At 58.7% G+C, this 15,744-nt stretch overlaps 1 protein-coding gene across 1 annotated transcript; it reads left to right on the forward strand.

Moving 5' to 3' along the window:
- Nucleotides 1-4,318: 4,318 nt before the first annotated feature.
- Nucleotides 4,319-14,530, forward strand: LOC117436883 (cytochrome P450 11B, mitochondrial-like). The gene is made up of 10 exons (XM_034068857.1): nucleotides 4,319-4,437; nucleotides 5,579-5,734; nucleotides 7,548-7,747; nucleotides 9,432-9,638; nucleotides 10,763-10,920; nucleotides 11,755-11,844; nucleotides 11,905-11,993; nucleotides 12,788-12,866; nucleotides 12,940-13,131; nucleotides 14,417-14,530. Exons 1-10 carry the CDS (start codon nucleotides 4,319-4,321, stop codon nucleotides 14,528-14,530), a joined length of 1,404 nt encoding a protein of 467 aa, XP_033924748.1.
- The last annotated feature ends 1,214 nt before the right edge of the window (nucleotides 14,531-15,744 follow it).

Raw genomic sequence — 15,744 nt, forward strand, 5'->3', positions numbered from 1 at the left:
AAGGGAAAGGGAATGGGAAAGGGAATGGGAATGGGAAAGGGAATGGGAATGGGAATGGGAAAGGGAATGGGAATGGGAAAGGGAAAGGGAATGGGAAAGGGAATGGGAATGGGAAAGGGAAAGGGAATGGGAATGGGAAAGGGAAAGGGAATGGGAAAGGGAATGGGAAAGGGAATGGGAATGGGAATGGGAATGGGAAAGGGAATGGGAAAGGGAATGGGAATGGGAAAGGAAAGGGAATGGGAATGGGAATGGGAAAGGGAAAGGGAATGGGAAAGGGAATGGGAAAGGGAAAGGGAATGGGAATGGGAATGGGAAAGGGAAAGGGAATGGGAAAGGGAATGGGAAAGGGAAAGGGAAAGGGAAAGGGAATGGGAATGGGAAAGGGAAAGGGAATGGGAATGGGAAAGGGAATGGGAATGGGAATGGGAATGGGAAAGGGAAAGGGAAAGGGAATGGGAATGGGAAAGGGAAAGGGAATGGGAAAGGGAAAGGGAAAGGGAAAGGGAATGGGAATGGGAATGGGAAAGGGAATGGGAATGGGAAAGGGAATGGGAAAGGGAATGGGAATGGGAATGGGAATGGGAAAGGGAATGGGAAAGGGAATGGGAATGGGAAAGGAAAGGGAATGGGAAAGGGAATGGGAAAGGGAATGGGAATGGGAATGGGAATGGGAAAGGGAATGGGAAAGGGAATGGGAATGGGAAAGGAAAGGGAATGGGAATGGGAATGGGAAAGGGAAAGGGAATGGGAAAGGGAATGGGAAAGGGAAAGGGAATGGGAATGGGAATGGGAAAGGGAAAGGGAATGGGAAAGGGAATGGGAAAGGGAAAGGGAAAGGGAAAGGGAATGGGAATGGGAAAGGGAAAGGGAATGGGAATGGGAAAGGGAATGGGAATGGGAATGGGAATGGGAAAGGGAAAGGGAAAGGGAATGGGAATGGGAAAGGGAAAGGGAATGGGAAAGGGAAAGGGAAAGGGAAAGGGAATGGGAATGGGAATGGGAATGGGAAAGGGAATGGGAAAGGGAAAGGGAATGGGATTGAGTGCCTGGGGCTGCTCCCCCGGATCCCCTGCCCCATAGAACCCTTGCCCCATTGATCCCCTGCCCCATGGATCCACAGCCCCATAGAGAGCCCTGACCCATGGAAACCCCTGACCCACGGATCCCCCTCACCCATAGACCCCCTCCCGACCCATTGATTCCCCCCCCCGGCCCCATAGATCCCCACACACACGCAGCCCATGGATCCCCCTGACCCACACGTATCCCCTGACCCATAGACAACCTCCAGCCCCATGGATCCCCCTGAGCCACAGACCCCCCCCTGACCTATAGATCCGGATCCCCCCCAGCCCCATTGATTCCCCCTGACCCACACATCCTCCCCCCCCGACCCACAGACCCCCTGGACCTATGGATCCTCTGCCCCATGGATCCCCCTGTCCAACAGATCCTGCCGCCCCATAGATCCCGTGTGCCCCATAAATCCCCCAGCCCCATGGATCCCCCATGCCCAGCCCCATTGATCCCCATAGATCCCCCCGCCCCATGGATCCCCCCATGCTCAGCCCCATTGATCCCCATAGATCCCCTGTGCCCCATGGATGCCCTGCCCCATATATCCCCCTGCCCCATGGATCCCCCATGCCCAGCCCCATTGATCCCCATGGATCCCACTGTCCAACAGATCCTGCCGCCCCATAGATCCCATGTGCCCCATAGATCCCCCTGGCCCAAAGATCCCCCACGCCCAGCCCCATTGATCCCCATAGATCCCGTGTGCTCCATGGATCCCCCATGCCTAGCCCCATTGATCCCCATAGATCCCCCCACCCCATAGATCCCCCCCACGCCCAGCCCCATTGATCCCCATAGATCCCCTGTGACTCGTTGATGCCCTGCCCCATAGATCCCCATAGATATCCCACCCCATAGATCCCCCCATGCTCAGCCCCATTGATCCCCATGGATCCCCATCCCCATGGATCCCCACGTACCCAGCCCCATTGATCCCCATAGATCCCCTGTGCCCCATGGATGCCCTGCCCCATAGATTCCCCCGCCCCATAGATCCCCCCATGCCCAGCCCCATTGATCCCCATAGATCCCCTGTGCCCCATGGATCCCCCTGCTCCATGGATCCCCCATGCTCAGCCCCATTGATCCCCATGAATCCCGTGTGCCCCATGGATCCCCAGCCCCATAGATCCCCCCCATGCTCAGCCCCATTGATCCCCATGGATCCTCAGCCCCATAGATCCCCCCCATGCTCAGCCCCATTGATCCCCATAGACCCCATAGATTCCCTGTGCCCCATAGATCCCCCCATGCTCAGCCCCACTGACCCCCATAGATCCCCCCACCCCATAGATCCCCCCATGCTCAGCCCCATTGATCCCATACATCCCCCTTCAGCCCCACGGATCCGGAGCCCCTCCCCCCCCCCCGGCCCCTCCCCCCCCTCGGGCCCCACCGATCCCTGCCCCTCCCCCCCCGGCCTCGCCCCTGCCCTTGGCCTCGGGTATTTTTAGCTGCGGTGGCCCCGAGGGGGGGGGCGGGGAGGGGGGGCTCTATGGGGCATTATGGGATGCTATAGGGTGCTATAGGGTGCTATGGGGTGCTATAGGGTGTTATGGGGTTCTATGGGGTGCTATGATGTACTATGGAGTGCTATGGGGTGCTATAGGGTGCTATGGGGTGCTATAGGGTGCTATGGGGTTCTATGGGGTGCTATGGGGTTACTATGGGGTGCTATGGGGTGCTATGGGGTACTATGGGGTATTATGGGGTCCTATGGGGCTCTATGGGGTCGTATGGGGCGCTATGGGTCACTATGGGGGGCTATGGTGTGCTATACAGTGCTATAGGGAGCTATGGGGTCCTATGGGGTGCTATAGGGTGCTATGGGGTACTATGGGGTATGATGGGGTCCTATGGGGCTCTACGGTGTCGTATGGGGCACTATGGGTCACTATGGGGGGCTATGGCGTGCGCTATACGGTGCTATAGGGAGCTATGGTGTGCTAAGGGGTCCCATGGGGTGCTATGGGGTGCTATGGGTGCTATGGGGTACATGGGGTGCTATGGGCCTGGGTTCAAGGGATGTTGAGCTCAGGATATGTCGGGCTGGGTTCAAGGGATGCTGTGGGGTGCTATGGGGTGCCAAGCTCTATGGATCTCTATGGGGTCTCTATGGGACCTCTATGGTCTCTATGGGGTCTCTATGGCTCTCTATGGTCCCTATGCGTCTCTATGGACCTCTATGGGTCTTTATGGTCTCTATGGGTCCCTATGGGGTCTCAATGTATCTGTAGGGGTCTCTATGGGTCCCTATGGGTCCCTATGGGTCTCTATGGGTTTCTATGTCTCTCTATGGGTCCCTATGGGGTCTCTATAGGTCTCTATGTGCTCTCTATGGGTCTCAATGGGTCCCTATGGATCCCTATGTCTCTCTATGGGGTCTCTGTGCCCACATCCGGTGGGGGAGGGGCTGTGGGTGGAGCCGGAGCCGCCCCTGACCTTGGGGATGGGGATAAAGGGGGAGCAGAGGGGATGGGGCTGAGAACTGGAGCCGGGATTGGGATCCAGGATCAAGACCCGGATCAGGATCTAGGATCGAGATTGGGATCGGCATCGGGATCCAGGACCGGGATCAGGATCGGTACTGGGATCAGGATCCAGGGTCAGGACTGGGATCAGGATTGAGACCGGGATTGAGATCGGGATCAGGACTGGGATCAGGGTCAGGACCAGGACCCAGGACCAGGATCAGGACCAGGATTGGGATCCAGGATCAGGACCCAGGACCCGGATCGGGATCAGGATCAGGATCTAGGATCAGGATTGGGTTTGGGATCAGGATCTAGGTCTGGGATCGGGATCGGGATCAGGACCCAGGACCAGGACCCGTATCCAGGATCCAGGTCCCAGATTGGGATCGGGATCAGTTCCGGATCAGTTTGGGATCAGTTTGGGATCAGTTCCGGGATCAGTTCAGGATCAGGATCTAGGATCAGGATCCAGGACTGAGATCAGCTCTAGATCAGTTCCGGGTCAGTTCCAGATCAGTTCGAGATCAGGATCAGGACCCAGAATCCAGGATCCAAGATCAGGATCAGGATCCAGGATCGGGATCAGCTTGGGATCAGCTCCGGATCAGGACCAGGACTGGGATCCAGGACCAGGATCAGTTCTGAATCAGGATCTAGGATCAGGATCAGTTCCGGATCAGCTCCAGGATCCAGGTTCCAGGACCAGGATCAGTCCCAGTCCCCATTCCCGATGCCCTCCCCTCCCCCCCCTCCCTCTCTCCTCAATGCCCCTCCTGGGTCCGGGGCCTTGGCTCAACCTCCTGCGGCTCTGGCGCCAGACGGGATCCCAGAGCCTGCACCTGAGGATGCGCGAGGCCTTCGGCAGCCTCGGGCCCATATACAGGTGGGGGCATTGATCACATTGACCCCATTGATCCTATTGATCCCATTGACCCCATTGATCCCATCCCATTGACCCCATCCCATTGATCCCATCCCATTGATCCCATAGCATCCCATTGACCCCATCCCATTGATCCCATCCCATTGACACCCTCCCCATTGATCCCCTCCTATTGACCCCATCCCATCAACCCCATCCCATTGATGCCATTGACCCCGTGCCATCGATCCCATTGACCCCCTCCCATTGATCCCATTGACCCCATCCCATTAATCCCAATGACCCCATCACATCCCATTGACCCCATCACATCCCATTGACCCCATCACATCCCATTGATCCCATTGACCCCATTGATCCCATTGAGCCCCTGCCATGGATCCCATCCCACTGACCCCATCACATCCCATTGAGCCCACCCCATTGATCCCATCCCATTGATCCCATTGATCCCATTGACTCCATCTCATTGATCCCATTGATCCCATTGACCCCATTGATCCCATCGATCCCATCCCATTGACCCCCTCCCATCGATCCCACTGACCCCCTCCCATTGATCCCATCCCATCAGTCCCATCCCATTGATCCCATTAACCCCATTGATCCCATCGATCCCATTGATCCCATTGACCCCATTGACCCCATTGATCCCATCGACCCCATTGACCCCATTAACCCCATTGACCCCATCGCTCCCATTGACCCCATTGACCCCATTAACCCCATCGACCCCATTGACCCCATTGACCCCACTAACCCCATTGACCCCATTGATCCCATTAACCCCATTGATCCCATTGACCCCATTAACCCCATCGACCCCACTGACCCCACTGACCCCATTAACCCCATTGACCCCACTGACACCATTGATCCCATTGATCCCATTGACCCCATTAACCCCACTGACCCCACTGACCCCACTGACCCCACACACAGGGAGCGGGTGGGCACCTATGAGTGCGTGAACGTGCTGCTCCCGCGGGATGCGGCTCAGCTGTTCCGGGCTGAGGGTCCATCCCATCGATCCCATTGACCCCATTGATCCCATTGATCCCATTGATCCCATTGATTCCATTGACCCCATTAACCCCATTGACCCCATCGCTCCCATTGACCCCACTGACCCCACGCACAGGGAGCGGGTGGGCACCTATGAGTGCGTGAACGTGCTGCTCCCGCGGGATGCGGCTCAGCTGTTCCGGGCTGAGGGTCTCTTCCCGCGGCGCATGGGGATCGAGGCCTGGAGCGCGCACAGGAGGCTGCGCAACCACAAGTGTGGGCTCTTCCTGCTGTAAGGGGTCATGGGGTCATGGGGGTCATGGGGGTCATGGGGGTCATGGGGGTCATGGGGGTCATGGGGGTCATGGGGTCATGGGGTTCATGGGGGGTATGGGGGTCATGGGGGTCATGGGGGGTATGGGGGTCATGGGGGTCATGGGGGTCATGGGGGTCATGGGGGTCATGGGGGGTATGGGGTATGGGGTCATGGGGTTCATGGGGGTCATGGGGGTCATGGGGGGACATGGGGGTCATGGGGTCATGGGGGTCATGGGGGTCATGGGGGTAATGGGGGTCATGGGGGTCATGGGGGTCATGGGGTCATGGGGGTCATGGGGATCGAGGCCTGGAGCGCGCACAGGCGCCTGCGCAACCACAAGTGTGGGCTCTTCCTGCTGTAAGGGGTCATGGGGGGGTCATGGGGGTCATGGGGTCATGGGGGTCATGGGGGTCATGGGGTCATGGGGGTCATGGGGGTTATGGGGTCATGGGGGTCATGGGGGTCATGGGGATCGAGGCCTGGAGCGCGCACAGGCGGCTGCGCAACCACAAGTGTGGGCTCTTCCTGCTGTAAGGGGTCATGGGGTCATGGGGGTCATGGGGGTCATGGGGGTCATGGGGGGGTCATGGGGGTCATGGGGTCATGGGGGTCATGGGGTCATGGGGGTCATGGGGTCATGGGGGGTATGGGGGTCATGGGGTCATGGGGGTCATGGGGGGTATGGGGGTCATGGGGGTCATGGGGGTCATGGGGGTCATGGGGTCATGGGGGTCATGGGGGGTATGGGGGGTATGGGGGTCATGGGGGTCATGGGGGTCATGGGGTCATGGGGGTCATGGGGGCTATGGGGCCTGGAGCGCGCACAGGCGCCTGCGCAACCACAAGTGTGGGCTCTTCCTGCTGTAAGGGGGCATATGGGGCTGTGGGGGTATGTGGATATGGGGGTATGGGGGTGTGGGGGTATGGGGGTATGGGGTATGGGGATATGGGGCTGGGGGGCTATGGGGGTAGGGGGTGATGGGGATATGGGGGTCATGGGGCTATGGGGGATATGGGGCCTGGAGCGCTCACAGGCGCCTGCGCAACCACAAGTGTGGGCTCTTCCTGCTGTAAGTGGTCATGGGGTCATGGGGATATGGAGGTATGGGGTTATGAGTGATATGGAGATAGGGGTGATATGGAGCTATGGGTATATGGGGCTATGGGGCTATTTGTGATATGGGTGATGTGGGGTGATGGGGCTATGGGGGCTATGGGGTGATGGGGCGATGGGGCTATGGGGGCTATGAGTGATATGGGTGATATGGGGCTATGGGGGATATGGGTGATATGGGGCTATGGATGATATGGTGCTATGGGGCTATGGGGATATGAGTGCTATGGGGCTATAGGTGATATGGGTGATATGGGGCTATGGGTGATACGGGGCTATTGGTGCTATGGGTGATATGGGGGCTATGGGTGATATGGTTGCTGTGGGTGCTATGGGTGCCATGGTTGCCATGGTTGCTATGGATGCTATGGGTGCCATGGTTGCCATGGATGCAATGGGTACCATGGGTACCACGGGTACCACGGTTGCCATGGGTACCACGGTTGCCATGGATGCAATGGGTACCATGGCTGCAGTGTGTACCACGGGTACCACGGGTACCACGGATGCAGTGGGTACCACAGATGCCATGGGTACCACGAGTACCATGGATGCTATGGTTGCCATGGGTACCATGGTTGCCATGGCTCCACGGATGCAGTGGGTACCGTGGCTGCAGTGGGTACCACGGATGCCATGGTTACCATGGTTGCCATGGTTACCCCGGTGTAGGAACGGCCCATCGTGGCGCTCAGAACGCCTGGCTCTGAACCCAGCTCTGTTGAGCCCCTCGGGTGCCCGGCGGTTCCTGCCCCTCCTCGATGCCGTCGCCAAGGACTTCGCGGCTGCTCTAGGCCGGAGGCTGCGGCAGAGCCCGAGCGGGACCCTCACCATTGACCCGCACCCACTGCTCTTCCGGTTCACACTGGAGGGTGCGGGGGGGGGGACGGGGGGGGCAATGGGGGAGGTCAATGGGGGAGATCAATGGGAGATCAATGGGAGTGATCAATGGGAGAGATCAATGAGGGATCCAATGGGAAACATCAATGGGAGACATCAATGGGAGACATCAATGGGGATCCAATGAGAGACATCAATGGGGATCCAATGGGAGAGATCAGTGGGAAACATCAATTGGGGATCCAATGGGAAATCCAACGGGAGATCAATGGGAGAGATCAATGGGGGGTCCAATGGGGGGATCCAATGGGAGATCAATGAGAGAGATCAAGGGGGGATCCAATGGGAGAGATCAATGGGGGATCCAATGGGGAATCCAATGGGGAATCCAATGGGGAATCCAATGGGGAATCCAATGGGGGATCCAATGGGGGATACAATGGGAAACATCAATGGGGGATCCAATGGGAGATCCAATGGGGGATCCAATGGGAGAGATCAATGGGAGATCCAATGGGGGATCCAATGGGAGAGATCAATGGGAAACATCAATGGGGGATCCAATGGGAGATCCAATGGGGGATCCAATGGGAGAGATCAATGGGAGAGATCAGTGGGGGATCCAATGGGAGACATCAATGGGAGACCCCAACAAGAACTCAATGAGATGGGATGGGGTTGGGATGGATGTGACCCTGGGGACTCCTCATCCATGAGCATGGGGGGACCCAACAGAGAACCCCAACTGGGGCACCTCTATTGGGATTAACCAATGGGACACAGCAATGGGACTCAATGGGAGAAGATGGGATGGGATGGGATGGGGATGGGGATGGGATGGGGATGGGATGGGATGGGGATGGGATGGGGATGGGATGGGGATGGGATGGGGATGGGATGGGGATGGGGATGGGATGGGGATGGGGATGGGATGGGGATGGGATGGGATGGGATGGGATGGGGATGGGGATGGGGATGGGGATGGGATGGGGATGGGGATGGGATGAGGATGGGATGGGGATAGGATGGGATGGGGATGGGATGGGGATGGGATGGGTATGGGGATGGGATGGGGATGGGATGGGGATGGGATGGGGATGGGATGGGGATGGGATGGGATGGGATGGGGATGGGGATGGGGATGGGGATGGGGATGGGATGGGGATGGGGTGGGATGGGGATGGGATGGGGATGGGATGGGGATGGGATGGGATGGGAATGGGATGGGATGGGAATGGGATGGGATGGGAATGGGGATGGGATGGGGATGGGATGGGGATGGGATGCGATGGGAATGGGATGGGGATGGGGATGGGATGGGGATGGGATGGGGATGGGATGGGATGGGAATGGGGATGGGATGGGGATGGGATGGGGATGGGGATGGGGATGGGATGGGGATGGGATGGGGATGGGATGGGGATGGGATGGGGATGGGGATGGGGATGGGATGGGGATGGGATGGGGATGGGATGGGATGGGATGGGATGGGATGGGGATGGGATGGGGATGGGGATGGGATGGGGATGGGATGGGGATGGGGATGGGATGGGGATGGGATGGGATGGGGATGGGGATGGGATGGGGATGGGATGGGATGGGGATGGGATGGGGATGGGATGGGATGGGGATGGGATGGGATGGGGATGGGGTCAGATGGGGACATGGGGACCCCCCCCATACCCCGCCTCAAATGACCCCCCCCTTACCCCTCAGCCAGCAGCTATGCCCTCTATGGGGAGCGCTTGGGGCTGCTGGGGGGGGGGGAGGCCCCGGGGGGGGCACAGCAGTTCCTGGGGGCGCTGGAGGTGATGCTGAGGACAACCCCCCCCCTGCTGTTCCTGCCCCCCCCCCTGCTGCGCCTCCTGCCCTCCCCCATCTGGCAGGAGCATCTGCGTGCATGGGACATCATCTTCCAGCATGGTGAGGGGAGCTGTGGGGCACCCCATGGATAACCCCTATGGGGCACCCCCTATGGGACACCCAATGATGACCCCTATGGGGCAGCCCATGGATAACCCCCTTCCATGTGACCCTTCCATGTGACCACATTCTGGGCTCCCCCCTTAATTCATTGACTCCCCTCCCACCCCCATCCCCCCCCCCATGACACCAGATGACCCCCCCATTGCGCCCCATTAACCCCTATTGCCCCACATGGCTCTCTACTGCCCCCCCACCCCATTGCCGCCCAATAACCCTCCCATTACCCCCCAATGACCCCCCCATTGCTCCCACTTTCCCCCCACCCCATTGCCCCCCCATAAACCCCCTTAACCCTTCAATCACTGCCCATAACCCACATGATCCCCCCATTGCACCATCATCCCCCATTCCCCCATCACCCCCCATTGTCCCCCATTGCCCCCTTCCCCCCCACCCCATTGCCCCCAGTTCTCCCCATTGCCCCACCACTCACCCCTTGCCCCACCCCCTCCCCCTTGCCCCGCCCCCCCGCCCTGCCCCTCCCCCCCGCCCTGCCCCTCCCCTCACCCTCTGCCCCGCCCCTCATTCCATAGCCCCACCCCACCCCATAGCCCCGCCCCTCACCCCATAGCCCCGCCCCTCACCCATTGTCCCGCCCCTCATTCCATAGCCCCGCCCCATCCCCTTGCCCCGCCCCTCTATCTCTTGCCCCGCCCCCCTCTCCCTTGCCCCGCCCGTCACCCCTTGCCCCGCCCCCTGGCCCCCGCCCTTCACCCACTCTCTGTTGCCCCCTTGCCCCGCTCCCTCACTCCATTGCCCCGCCCCTCACTTTCTTGCCCCGCCCCTCAGCGCTAGCCCCGCCCCCCTCTCACTCGCCCCGCCCCTCACCCCTTTTCCCCTCCCCTCTTTGCCCCGCCCCCTCACCCCTGGCCCCGCCCCACCCTGCTCTCTGTCGCCCCCTAGCCCCGCCCCTCACCCCTGGCCCCGCCCCTCATCCCCTAGCCCCGCCCCTCACCCGCTCTCTGTCGCCCCCTTGCCCCGCCCCCTCGCCACTTGCCCCGCCCCTCATCCCATGGCCCCGCCCCCTGGCCCCTCCCCTCACCCCCCTGTGTCGCCCTCAGCTGACGTCAGCATCCGGCGCATTTACGGCGCGTTCCGCAGTGGGGGCGGGGCCGGGGTGGGGGAGGGGCTCCTGGCTCAGCTCCTGCTCCAGGCCAGGCTGCCGCTCGACGCCATCAGAGCCCACGTGACCGAGTTCACCGCGGGGGGCGTGGACACCGTGAGGGGCGGGGCTATGGGGGGCGGGGCTAAGGGGGGCGGGGCTATGGGGGGCGGGGCTAAGGGGGCGGGGCTAAGGGAGGGGCGTGGACACCGTGAGGGGGCGGGGCTAAGGGAGGGAGGGGCGTGGCTAAGGGAGGGGACGGGGCTACGGGACGGGTGTGGCTAAGGGGGCGGGGCTACGGGAGGGGCGTGGGCACAGCGAGGGGGCGGGGCTAAGGGGGGAGGGGCTAAGGGAGGGGTGTGGACACCGTGAGTGGGCGGGGCTAAGGGGGGGGGCTACGGGAGGGGCGTGGACACCGTGAGGGGCGGGGCTAAGGGGGGGCGGGGCTATGGGAGGGGCGTGGACACCGTGAGGGGGCGGGGCTAAAGGGGAGGGGCTACGGGAGGGGCGTGGGCACAGTGAGGGGGCGGGGCTAAGGGGGGGCGGGCTAAGGGAGGGGCGTGGACACCGTGAGGGGGCGGGGCTAAGGGGGAGCGGCTAAGTGGGAGGGGCAAAGGGGGGGCAAAGGGGGGCGGGGGGAGGGGGATGGGGAGGGCACGGGGGGACGGGGGCATGGGGCAAAATGGGGGTCGGTGTGGATCTGTGGGGGCAGTTATGGGGCAGTTATGGGGTAGTTATGGGGCAGTTGTATGGCAGTTGTGGGACAGTTACAGGTCAGTTATGGGGCAGTTATAGGTCAGTTTTGGTTCAGTTATAGGGTAGTTATGGGGCAGTTTTAGGGTAGTTATGGGTCAGTTATGGGACAGTGGGAGTCAGTAGGTCTACACTATGGGTGTCAGTTATGGGTCTCAGTTATGGGTCTCAGATGTGTGTCACGTGACTCCCCCCCAGACCGCCGTCCCGCTGCTGTTCACGCTGTTCGAGCTGGGCCGGAACCCACGTGTTCAGGGGGCACTGAGGGAGGAGCTGCGAGCGGCGGGGGTGGGGCCAAGCCTCGAGGGGGCGGGGCCAAGGCCAGAGGGGGCGGGGCCGAGGCCAGAGGGGGCGGGGCCGGTCCCGGTGACCCCTGACCCCACGGAGCTGCTGGGCTCCCTCCCGCTGCTGAAAGCGGCCATCAAAGAGACCCTGAGGTGAGGGGGGGGCACTGTGGGGTCATTGTGGGGTCACTGGGGGGTCATTGTGGGGTCACTGTGAGATCATTGTGGGGTCACTGTGGGGTCACTGGGGGGTCATTGTGAGGTCAATGTGGGATCAATGGGAGGTCAATGTGGGGTCACTGGCGGTCATTGTGGGGTCATTGTGGGGTCACTATGGGGTCACTGGAGGGTCATTGTGGGGTCACTGTGGGGTCAATGGGGGATAATTGTGAGGTCAACATGGGGTCACAGTGGGGTCATTGTGAGGTCAATGTGGGGTCACTGGGAGGTCAATGTGGGGTCACACTGGGTGCATTGTGGGGTCAATGTGGGATCACTGTGGGGTGATTGTGGGGTCACTGTTGTGTCACTGTGGGGTCATTGTGGGTCACTATGGGGTCACTGTGGGGTCAATATGGGGTCACTGTGGGGTTACATTGGGGTCATTGTAGGGTCACTGTTGGGTCACTATGGGGTCATTGTGGGATCAATGTAAGGTCAATACGGGGTCACTGTGGGGTCAATATGGGGTCTCTGTGGGGTCATTGTGGGGTCACTGTGGGGTCATTATGGGGTCACCGTGGGGTCAATATGGGGTCACTGTGGGGTCATTGTGAGGCACTGGGCATCACTGGGGGGCACTGGGGGGCATTGAAGAACCTTTGGGGCTCACATGGGGCTCACATGGGGCTCACTTGGGGGTCACTGATGGTCCCTGTGGGGCACTGGGGGGGGGGTGTGGGGTGGTTCAGGCCCCCCCTTGGCTCCAGCCCCATTGCACCCCCCAGGCTGTACCCAGTGGGGGTCACAGTGCAGCGGTACCCAGCCACGGACGTGGTGCTCCACAAGTACCTGGTGCCCGCAGGGGTGAGTGTGGGATCAATGGGGCCGGGTTGGGGTCAATGGGGAACCCCCCCCCACACTGACCCCTGCCCCCCAGACCCTGTGCCAGGTGTCTCTGTACGCTATGGGGCGCAGCCCGGACGTGTTCCCCCACCCCGAGCGCTATGACCCATGGCGCTGGTTGGGTAATGGGGACAACAGCTTCAAGGCGCTGGCGTTTGGGTTTGGGGCCCGGCAGTGCATTGGCAGGCGCCTGGCAGAGGCTGAGATGATGCTGTTCCTTATACATGTGAGCCTATGGGGCCATGGGGGGTGTGGGTCAATGATGGTTGGGTTGGTCAATGATGGTTGGGTTGGGTCAATGATGGTTGGGTTGGGTCAGTGATGGTTGGGTTGGGTCAATGATGGTTGGGTTGGTCAATGATGGTTGGGTTGGGTCAATGATGGTTGGGTTGAGTCAATGATGGTTGGGTTGGGTCAATGATGGTTGGGTTGGTCAATGATGGTTGGGTTGGGTCAATGATGGTTGGGTTGAGTCAATGATGGTTGGGTTGGGTCAGTGATGGTTGGGTTGGTCAATGATGGTTGGGATGGTTCAATGATGGTTGGGTTGGTCAGTGATGGTTGGGTTGGTCAATGATGGTTGGGATGGGTCAATGATTGTTGGGTTGGTCAATGATGGTTGGGATGGGTCAATGATGGTTGGGTTGGTCAATGATGGTTGGGTTGGTCAATGATGGTTGGGTTGGTCAATGATGGTTGGGTTGGGTCAATGATGGTTGGGATGGGTCAATGATGGTTGGGATGGTCAATGAAGGGTTGGGTTGGTCAATGATGGTTGGGTTGGTCAATGATGGTTGGGATGGTTCAATGATGGTTGGGTTGGTCAGTGATGGTTGGGTTGGTCAATGATGGTTGGGATGGGTCAATGATTGTTGGGTTGGTCAATGATGGTTGGGATGGTCAATGATGGTTGGGTTGGTCAATGATGGTTGGGTTGGTCAATGATGGTTGGGTTGGTCAATGATGGTTGGGTTGGTCAATGATGGTTGGGTTTGGGTCAATGATGGTTGGGTTGGTCAATGATGGTTGGGATGGTCAATGAAGGGTTGGGTTGGTCAATGATGGTTGGGTTGGTCAATGATGGTTGGGATGGTTCAATGATGGTTGGGTTGGTCAGTGATGGTTGGGTTGGTCAATGATGGTTGGGATGGGTCAATGATTGTTGGGTTGGTCAATGATGGTTGGGATGGTCAATGATGGTTGGGTTGGTCAATGATGGTTGGGTTGGTCAATGATGGTTGGGTTGGTCAATGATGGTTGGGTTGGTCAATGATGGTTGGGTTGGGTCAATGATGGTTGGGATGGGTCAATGATGGTTGGGTTGGGTCAATGATGGTTGGGTTGGTCAATGATGGTTGGGTTGGGTCAATGATGGTTGGGTTGGGTCAATGATGGTTGGGTTGGGTCAATGATGGCTTGCCTTGACCCAACCATGGTTCCCCTTGACCCAATGGGTCTCCCCTTGTCCCAGTGCCCCATGGCCATGACCCAACCTCTTGCCCCCCCCCCAGGTCCTGCGGAACTTCAGCATCGAGGCCGTGTCCACTGAGGACGTTCCCACCGTGTTCCGCTTCATCCTGATGCCGGAGACGTCACCGCTGCTCACCTTCCGCAGCCTGAGCTGAGCCGCCCGGATCGCATGCAAATCAGATGCAAATCACATGCAAATCATATGCAAATCGCATGTAAATCATATGCAAATCACACCGAAGTTTCAGGCTACTCACAGGCTAATAGCACATATGTAAATCACACGTAAGTCACACAGAAACCGTGCACAGATCACCTGTAAATCAAATGTTGATAGCGTGGAAATCACACACATGTAAATCACATGCAAATAGCATGGAAATCACATACATGTAAGTAACATATAAACTATGCATAAATCACATGTAAATTACAAGCAGATCACAGAAAAATCACACACGTGTAAATTATATATAAGACATACATAAATCACATGTAAATCATATGCAGATCACATGGAAATCATGCACATGTAAATTACATGTAAGTCATACATAAATCACACGTTAATCTCATGCAGATCATACGGAAATGGCACCCATGTAAATCACATATAAACCATATGCAAATTGCATGTAAAATACATGCAGATCACTTCTAAATCACACACATGTAAATCACATGGAAATCCCCCACAAACCACACACAAATCACATATGAATCACCCACGTCAATCACATGCAAATCACATTCAGATCACATGCAAATCATCCAGAAACCACATGTAACCCTACAGAAACCACATGCAAATCACATGCAAATGCACGTAGATCACATGTAGAACATTTGCAGTTCACATGTCAATCACATGCAGATCACATGACAATCACATGCAGACCAACTCAACTGCAAATCACATGTAAATCATATGCAAATCACATGTAGATTGTATGCAAATCGTATGTAAATCACAGGAGGTGCCCCAGGGGCTGCTGGGACCCCAGACCCCCAATAAACTTCTCCTGCAGGCTCCTTGGTGGCCTCATTTGGGGGGCGCGGGTGGGACCCCAAAGGTTGGGGGGGGTACAGGAGACCCCCCCATGCACCCCCGTGCCCCACACAGTGGCCATTGCCCCCCATTGACCCCATTGCCCCCCCCATAACCCCACCTGCACCCCCCCCATTGCCCCCCATAGCCCCCATATGCCCCCCCATAAACCCCCCAGTACCCCTCCATTGCCCCCCATAACCCCCATATGTCCCCCCATTGCCCCCCCTGCACCCCCCCTTTGCCCCTCCATAGACCCCTTTGACCGCCATAAACCCCCTGTACCCCCATAGCCCCCATATGACCCCAATAACCCCCCCT

This window comes from Melopsittacus undulatus, chromosome 1 (genome assembly GCF_012275295.1).
Source record: "Melopsittacus undulatus isolate bMelUnd1 chromosome 1, bMelUnd1.mat.Z, whole genome shotgun sequence".
Lineage (NCBI taxonomy): Eukaryota > Metazoa > Chordata > Aves > Psittaciformes > Psittaculidae > Melopsittacus > Melopsittacus undulatus.